Below are 9,140 nucleotides of genomic sequence, written 5' to 3'. Positions count from 1 at the left end.
CAGGAGCACCTGGCAGGTTCAGGGTGGCAGGAGAGCTCTTCAGAGGGAGAGGTAAGAGATGCTCTGCTTAGATTCATGGAATCACCAAGATTGGAAAAGACCTCTAAGGTTGCCTATTCCAGCTGTCTGCCTATCACCAATATTGCCTACTAAACCATGTTCCTTAGTACAGTGTCTCCACAGCTCTTGAACACCTCCAGGGATGGTGACTCCACCATTCCCCTGGGCAGTCTGTTCCAGTGTCTGGCCACTCTTTTGGAGAATTAATTCTTTCTAATAACCAACCTGAACTCTTCTGGCACGACTTGAGGCCATTTCTTCTAGTCTTGTCACTAGTTATGCAGAAGCAGAGGCCAATCCCCACCTTGCCACAACCTCCTTTCGGGGAACTGTGGATGGCAATAATTTCTCCTTCAGCCTCCTCCAGATTGCAAAATTCTGGTTCCCTCAGCCACTCCTCGTAAGACTTGTGCTCCAGACCTTTCACAGCTTTGTTGCTTGCACCTGCTGCCAATTAATTAATTACGCATTTACTCATTAGTGCAGCCCCATGGCTCCCCCTCACTGCCAAGCCCCCAGCTGTCCAGAGAGCAAGTCATTATTTGAGAAAACTTTCCATTAAAACAGAAGGCAAAGAGATAGCTAGAAAGAGAAGGGGGAGAGCCACGAGGAGGGTGTGCATGAGATTGCAGTCAGAGGACCTGCAGGATGTGCAGGAGTGCTTGAACCCCTCTGAGCAGGTTGAGGATGGTGACACTGCTGTTCTCAGCCTGCTGTGCTGCTGATTGCTCCTATGCCGCTCCCAGGCCCTGGCCTGAGCTGGAGCTGCAGCACAGTGGAAATATCCCTTGGTGCCTCACCTCCTCCCCATCCGCTCTTGCTGTGGCCTGTGCTGGGTAGCTCGGTGGATACTGCACTCCTCTGCCCGGCTCCTGTCCTTCCTGAGTGCGCCTGCTATACTGCCCAGCTGTTACCTGCTGCTCTGCTCCTTGTGCTAGAGGAGGCACATCTCCAGCCAAACTGATTTACAGGACAGGTGTGACATGATTGAGTCACTTATCTGCCAGCTGCATCCTGCTCCCTGACAGCCACCCCCCAGGTAATGATTGTAACACTGGTGCTTTATTCTAGGTGAGGGAAGAGCTGTCAAGGCTGCAGCTATATGGTCATCTTCATCTCAGCTGCCAGCTGCCCTTCATTGCTTAAAGAGCCTCTTTAATGAGCATGCTTCTGGAGGGGGAGAGGTGAGGGCAGCAAGATTTCACTTGTTCTGGAGGTCCCTGGGGCTTGACGGATTGGTTCCCATCTACCAGGGCTGGTAGATAAGATAGATACGTACATCATGATGCAGGTTCTGTCCCACAGCTCCTCCAGCCAGCCTGTGGCCTCCAACACCAGCCTCTGTAGGGTGCATGAGCTGGAAAGCCCCTGAGGCTGCAAGAAGGAGGCAGGGATGGATCAGCTGCCTTGCCTGCTTTGTGCTGCCCCAGCTCAGCGTGCAGCCCATGCCACAACCTACATGACATCTGACAGAAACAGCAGCCTCTGTGCCAGGGAGGAGAGGCTATGTTGGAGAGGGAGAAGGCAAGTGTGCAGTCTGCAATAGCCCTGACACTCCTGTGTCACTGCAGGCGACAGGCCACCTGGAGCCATATACCTCCAGCTTTGCTGCTGTGTCCCTGAGGCATCTGGCTGGTCAAAGACCTCTCAGTTCAGCTTTCTTCTCATTGTTCTTCCATAAACAAAAAAGCCACTGAAACATAATCTCTACCATAATGTTTATTAAATAGTAATTTTAAAAGGTTTTTATACAAATCATATAAACACAGTTTGATTTTTTTCTTTTTTTTTTTTTCTTTTTTTTTTCTTTTTTTTACACCGAAGAATCACAGTAAAAGCTCTTTAAGTCCATAAGTCCTGGCTCAGCCAGTGAACAGTCAAATACCTTGAACTGCAAACCTTGGAGAAGTTCCATTCCTGCATACAATTTCTTAATGGTTTAATTCCCATGCTCAGCCCCGGCACCTTCCCATGAAATGAAATCACTCGGCACTACAGCCTGCCTGCTAGCAACACGTCCTCGCCTTCAGAAAGGTGTGGAGGCCATGGCCCATTTCAGCAAAGGCATTAACACTAATTTCCTTTTTTTTCCTTTTCTGAATTTCAAAAGGGAATTGTGATCAGCAAATCAAATATATTTGCAGAGGAGGATGCAATGAGTTGAATGCACTGACGACCTTATTTTTTCCCTGTTGAAGTTACAATCAAACACAGTTTTCTGTAGTAGAACAGTAAAGCACCCAGCAGAGGTAAGTGAGGTATCGGCTTTGCAGCATTATCAGCCTGCTCCTGCCCTGCAAGCACACACGTGTGGTCCCAGCACAGCCTGCCAGGGCCAGCAGTGCTCTCCTGCCCCAGGTAAGAGACACAGCAACACGAGTCCCACGGAATAAGTCACATACACAATACATACAGAGAATCCACGTGCGTGTGCAAACACACTATTTCTGAATATATGTATATACGAACTCTCTCTGTACGCCTACTAGACACCATAACGATATCTTTTTAATTATATATTTTCACCTATTGTTTGCCTAAGTTGACTTTTCTACTGTATGGTCCTTTTCCATTCATCCTTCCCCTGTCCTGTGATTCAAAGGGGACAAAGCCATCAAGCAGCAGCAGTCCAGCTTTGAAATGGTCTGGTACATTTCCTCCTACTGCCCGTGTTCTTTTTGTATAGCAAAGCAACACCTTTGAGGAACTTGTACATGAAGAAAGCCAGAAGAAATAAGGTGACTCGAGAGGAGAATCTGAGACGGATTCTGCTGTTCCCGTCGGGCACACAGCATGAATTGAAAAAATGAAGGGCCGCATGTGTCTGTGTGTGCGTGTATGAAACGTGGATGTCTGGCTGATACAGCTGTTGCATCTGCTGCACCAGAAACGTGCATACTTCTAGTAGTGGGCAAGTCTTTCTTCCCTTTTTTTCCCTAAAAACTTGTCTGACAGAGCTTTTCATGAAACAGGGACAAATGTTTCTATTCCCACTGCAGCGAGGAGCAGCTGTGGCACTGTCCGTGTTCCTCTCCACTCCAGATGCTGCTCGTCTCCCTGAACACCTGGCCTGCTGTAGGATGTGCATGCAGGGGCTGTGCAAGCTGAGCTTCACACCACATTGCACCTACAGCGCTCTGTGGTAATGCGAGAAAATCCATCCCCAGCCCAAAACATTATACCAGGCAAATGTAAAACCAGGACATTTCCAAAGAGCTCCTGAACAAACAAACCCAGCATGCGGAGAAATTTTTCCCTTATGCATGTGCAAGCTAACACAGGCAATCTATCTGTACTAAACTGGGGCTGAAGGCATTGGTTTGGGGCTCAGCATCTGAACCTTCTTTCTCCCTTAGCTTGTTTTCCTAGCACACCTCTCCCACGGCACAGTGGTGTGGGAGGTGACAATGCAGCCAGACCACTTTAAAGCAGAAGAACTGGGCACGTTCAATCAGGCTGTGCCCAGCGGCGACCCTTGCAGGACAGTGTTTTGTGGGGAAGGATGAAGACCTCACTTGTTTGATACAGCACTGATCATCAGATGGAGGAAAAACACTTCTTCTAAGGCACTTGTTTAAACTAAGACAAGACACAGCTCAGAAATAAAACTTCAGGTTTTTGCTACTGACCAGGAGCGGTGCCACTCTGCTCTGAAGGGGATGAGAAGATGGCAGCAATTTGGTCCCTACGTGCTGGCAGTGCCAGCTCACGCCCCGCAGCCCTGGGGAACAGAGGGCACGCAGCCAGGCTCCCCGGGGCAGCAGGTACAGCTCTGGCCTACATCACACTTTGTCCTCCCTCCTGGGCTTGGCTGGGAGCTCTCAGCACCATGCCTTGCATCCAGGCCCTGGCCAAGGGGCTTCCAAATACCCAAGTGCAGGGAACTGGCAGACTCTGTCTTTTGTTGCTGCAATTTTCTCATTACAGCAAAAAAGGAAAAAAAGAAAAAAGGAGGGGGGGGAAGAAAAAGGGCAGGATCAAGAGGGGTGGGAAATTCAAAGAAAGGCCTTCCTGATGAAGGCCTCAGCTGTTTCAATCCAATATTTGGATTTAATAAATGGCTCTTATTCACAAATCACTTTAAGGCTCTTCAGCTTCTCTCGAAGAGGTGCTTCTACACATAGGGTTCCTTTCTATTTTATTTCTTAATGACTTAGAAAGCGCTGTTGTTACCAGAAACACCAAGCCCAGCATCCCATCTCTCCCCCCTGCCAGGACAAGGAAAACGAAAGGTAACAACAGGCTTCCACGCGCAGGACTGGAAACCACAGCTTCCTGGGTTTTGTATGAAGTGCACAAATCCCTATAGCCAAAATAACAAGTGGACAGGGTCTAAAATGGATAGGGTCGCTGTGTGCGTGCATCATTCCTAAAGATAGGGCTGAAGAAAGCCCTCAGCTTTCTCAGCAGCTCACGAGAGAAAGGAAGTGGAAAATAACAACTGACAATTAGTTTCTCACATCCAAAAGGTAAACCAGCCTCCCTTGCCACATCACATCAGCAGACAATGAAGATGAACCAACAAACAAGGGTCTTAATGCCCCTCACCCAGCACAGTCCGGTTCACTGGGCTGCCCACTCGGTTCCGGTGGAGCTTCCGGCAGGAGCTGACAGTGGGAGCAGCACCCCCCACCACTCCTCCCATGCCGCTCGGTTCCTGTTATGGCATTCAGTTCCCACAGAAAACAGCAAATAAAGTAACCCCCCCGCCAGCCCACCTCACCGGGCACAACGCCAAGGGTGGTCCCACAGGGCACCCATCAGGCTTCCGAGCAGCACTTCTGGTGGTTCATCTTGACCTTGTGCTTGATACCGTCGTACAGCTCAAAATTGTAGTTCTCCAGCGTGGTGGAGCTCCGCGAGGACAGCCCTGCGTACGAGCACGTGCAGTAGAGCAGAAGACCAGCACAGATGGCTCCGAGAAGGACGCCGAGGGAGCTCATCGCTATGATGGTCACCAGGATGGGATCCAGGCTGTAGAGCCAGCTTTTTTCTTTGTCCAGCTTCGAGTTTCCTGGAGAGTTAGTAGAGAACAGGGTGTCGTTCTTATCCGATCCAAAGTAATCTGCAGTGGAATGGGTACTTATTATCCAGCGATCACTCTTTTCTCCATCTTGAAGCATTTCTTACTTGGAGTTGTTATGGCCTCACAACACCTCCCTGTGAATATATCTCAGGCAGATTTCTCTAACCTAGGTCCAGAACTACTGTGAAGCATCTAATTACCAAGAAAGCTAAGTGTCCCAATTCCCTCCTACACCTGTGGCTATGTTAATGTCATGCTAGCATTTTACACCCACTGAAACTCTGGCCCTTCAAGCGCCACTGAGTTCAGAATTATGGCAACAGCCTGTCACAGATCCCAGACTTAATTTTCTCCATTTACAAGTCAAAATGCCACACAAGCAGCAATTAATGCTTGAAAGATCAGTTCCACTTGTCCTAACACAAATACAATATATTGACTTTGCAAGGTTGCTTGCTACTGAAGAAGGAAAACAAGAAAAGAAAACTAATGTATTTGTCCAGACACTAAGCCACCACTTCAGTGTATATTCTCAAGCTCCTAAACCTCATTAAAGACGAGGTTTGTGAGAAATTGTAAGCAGCTGATACTGAAAGACAAGCTCCCCCAGATAAACTATCCACGTGGCATCTTGATACCAACCAGTATCATCGCTGTCTTCTAAGTCTTGCTCAGGGATCAGGAAATCATCCTTCATTCTTGGGAAGTTCACTAGAACAACAAAATGGGAAGCACTGTTTGTTTAAAGAGGCCTTTTGGAGGCACTGCCACCAGAGACTGGACTATGTGAGTGAAGAAAACAATAGCTTAACTACTGCAAGGTTCTTCCTCTTTCTCTGTTGGCCAAAGTCAACAAACACACACACACTCAAGAGAACAGAATCTTCCCACTACATCACATTTCACGACCACCAGATGACCAGCTTTTAAGAAGAAAAAAGTAGAATGAAAAGCAAAGAAACCAGATAATCTGAATAGCACTAAAATATTGTCATTGCTGTCTACATAATGGCTATAATTCACTGTTAGCGTGCTCAAGAGTATTATCCTTGTAACTCTGAATAGGATCATACTGCCTATCATTACTTGCCACTAACGTTAGACCCATTTAGCCACTCTACTTTTCATGCTTCCCCATACATCTCACAGGACTCATAGCTCCAATGAGCCAGTTTCTCTCTGTGTTTCAGATAAATTCATAACAATTTGAGGAAGTCATATATCACCATAGTATGTATTAATGCAAAAGCTGGTTGAAATGGGAGCATGGCAAATGGGTGTCCATATCTAGGCATTTATGTTAACATCTCTCTGATCCAAATTCCTTTTAGTGATGCCATTTATTTCTGTTGTTCAGCACGGATTAAGCATTAGTAACCAAATGCCCAGGATGTAATCTCAGCAGAAGGGTGGCTGTTTTTTGTTTTCTTTGTGTGTGTGCATAGTCTTCTCAGCATTCTCTCTAAGTATAGCAACTGCATTTCATTTTCAGTTTTCCAAAAGAAAACATCTCTTCATTTTGATCTGCTTAGATTTCTCAAAGCTGGCTATAACTCAGGGTGCTCAGCTGAGACAGGACCTTCAGCAGGTCAGGAATGCCAAAAACCAGGGAGTGCTAGAAAGCAGTAGGATTCACATCCTTGAAATAATTGTGGTTGAAAACCAAGGATATTTTATGTCTTGCACAGAAACAGCAAGAACAATTTTATGAGGTTATTTAAAAGCAACCAAGACCAAAGAATATAACTTGTCCCTAAAGGCTCAATGTGTGATGAAATTATTTGAAACCATGTAGAATATTATTTGCACATATTGCACAGAGGTTAAGGACTGGAAAAAGCCTCCTGAATCATCAACTCCATTTCTGCTATCACAGAGAATGCTGTGGGGCAGCCCCTGCTAGCAGTATTGCAAGGTTCACCGAGAGCAGGGCAGCTCTGCTGAGAGCTGTGCTGCCCAAATCCCCCTTGTTGTCAGGAGCCTTGGTGGTCATCCTGTTTCCAATTCAATTTGACAGCATCTCATGCTGGAGGGGAAAATGCACCACACCCACTGAGCCACATACTATTTAACCCATGTCCCAAGAGTTCCCTGCCCGAGAAGTCTGATACCTTAACTTGTGTTGGTATAACTCTAGAAGCCGTGGCAAGCAGCAGCACCCAGGGCATGTGAGTGGCTCCCCACTGGAGACTGACAGCGGAAATTCCGTGTGCTGGGAGCTTCCATACTTGCAGAGTTGTCTTGTGCCCACCTCACTCAAAGAATTAAAGAATTTCTTTGAATTTTCCAGATAACCTGGCAACGGGAACACACACACCAGAACTGCCTCTCCCGATGTTGAGCTGCACATCATGCGAGTCACGGAATTAAGGCAACCCGAGGCTGCTGGTAGGTAGCTGAGGAAATACAGGTGTACAAGACATTCTGTATGTCTTTGCTTTAGCAGTGAGTTCACATGGTTTCTCAGCACTTCCAGAGCTGACAGCCCCAGATGGCAACATCTCAGGGCTGGGAGAACTGCCTGAGGGCCTCTTGCAAACATTTAGAGCTGAACATGTGGAAAATAACTTGCAAAGCAGAACACACACAAAGCTGTCTGCTCTCTGGTCCTCAGCCGGAGGACAAGCTGCGGCGTTCTGCCCTCCCGCTGTCACCCACACAACCCACAGGACTGCAGGTTATGTGAATGAACAGAGGTGGAAGAGGGGACATGGGCCACCAGGGGGGCCATGTACAGGGGAGCAGTGTTGGAAGCCTTCTGCTCTTCTGTATTCTAGCTCCCCTACATTTTGTCTGAGAATGCGTTAGCAATTTGGTGCTCTTTTATTTCCCAGGATAGTATTGAGGGAAAGGCCAGAAAAAATAAAGTATCAGTTAATCAACGCTTTCAAAAGAACACTGATTCTTCAAGCCTGAAAGAAAGGAGCACTGGGAAAACTTTAAAAAAGAGAATGCTTATACAAAAAAGCCAGCTCTGAATCTGTTTGCTCTCCCTGCAATTTTCTCAATTCCCTCTGCTAATATGACTCCAATTTCTGCTTAAAAGACATCTTCCTCCTCACTGTTACTCCCTTCTCCTCAGGCTGGTGGCAGAGCCTCGTCACGCGCTCCGCACACTGCAATACTGCTATTGGATGGCAGTTGTGTCACGCAGGGCTTTACATTGGCCCTGGAACAACTCGGCCTGTCTTTTTCCGTGCTGGGGTTTCTGGAGTCATTAACAAAATCAGATCTGGCTGCGGGGCTGTCTGGGAACTGGAGCCGGTGGTTGCAGCACCGATCCTATTGGAGATGATTTTCTGTCACAGAAAACAGCCTGCTATTTGTCATTAATTAGGATCCTTTGTGACAAATCTCAGACATATTGTCACAAGGGGAGCAGACCATGAAAGCTGACTCCCTGGCGTGCAGTTCCTAGGAAAGCCCAGCAAGATACAGGGCAGAATGGGATAAGCATATATTGCCCCATGCTGGGGAGAGCATCCTTCCTACAAGGCAACTTCCAGGCATAATTTACTTGGCTTTTAAATGTAGGGAGACAAAATGAAAAAAATACACTGGAGAAAGGTAGGTGAGATTGCAAAGGGTACCAGTGTGTAGCCAAGAGAAGGGGTTTCTCCTCAGCAAAAGGCAGGAGCCGAACAGAGCTGAGCACCCAGCCCTTTGTGCTAAAAAGCTGATGTTAGTGACATTGCTGCAAGCAGCCAGATGCAGAGAAAAGGATGCAGTCGGTTGGATTTGAGAGCACCATCAGCTAAAAGGCTAATTTATGGGACCTGAAAAATGAAGATGAGATTCTAATCAAAGAGAAGGAGCATCTTAAGTACCATGCCGCCATAAGCTCGCATGTGGGGAAAGAATCAGTGTTTGCAGAGATTCAGGCTCTTTACCACACATCCCTGAACATGGCAGCAACAGTGTGGGTCAAGCAGGGCCAAGGAGCTCTGCACATTGGGCAAGGCTGCAGCATCCCAGTGACACACACTGCATGCATGATCCCCAAACCCTGTGCCAGCTCTTCTTGTTTTGCTTTTTCCTTCTTGACTGATTTTTG

General features: G+C 47.3%; 1 protein-coding gene across 2 annotated transcripts in view; it reads right to left on the bottom strand.

Annotated features, from left to right (window-relative positions):
* Nucleotides 1–4,820: 4,820 nt before the first annotated feature.
* The window catches only part of NRP2 (neuropilin 2), a gene marked incomplete at both ends in the record, with an annotated part of 77,206 nt that continues 72,886 nt past the window's right edge, over nucleotides 4,821–9,140 (bottom strand). For both annotated transcript variants that reach the window (XM_079539164.1, XM_079539165.1), the window contains 2 exons: nucleotides 4,821–5,125; nucleotides 5,729–5,797. In XM_079539164.1, coding sequence (XP_079395290.1) covers nucleotides 4,821–5,125; nucleotides 5,729–5,797 — 374 coding nt within the window. The remainder of the gene's footprint in view (nucleotides 5,126–5,728; nucleotides 5,798–9,140) is intronic.

The sequence above is a fragment of the Tetrao urogallus genome, assembly GCF_951394365.1.
Source record: "Tetrao urogallus genome assembly, chromosome: 8".
In the NCBI taxonomy this organism is placed as follows: domain Eukaryota; kingdom Metazoa; phylum Chordata; class Aves; order Galliformes; family Phasianidae; genus Tetrao; species Tetrao urogallus.
This window is presented reverse-complemented; position numbering and strand designations above follow the sequence as displayed.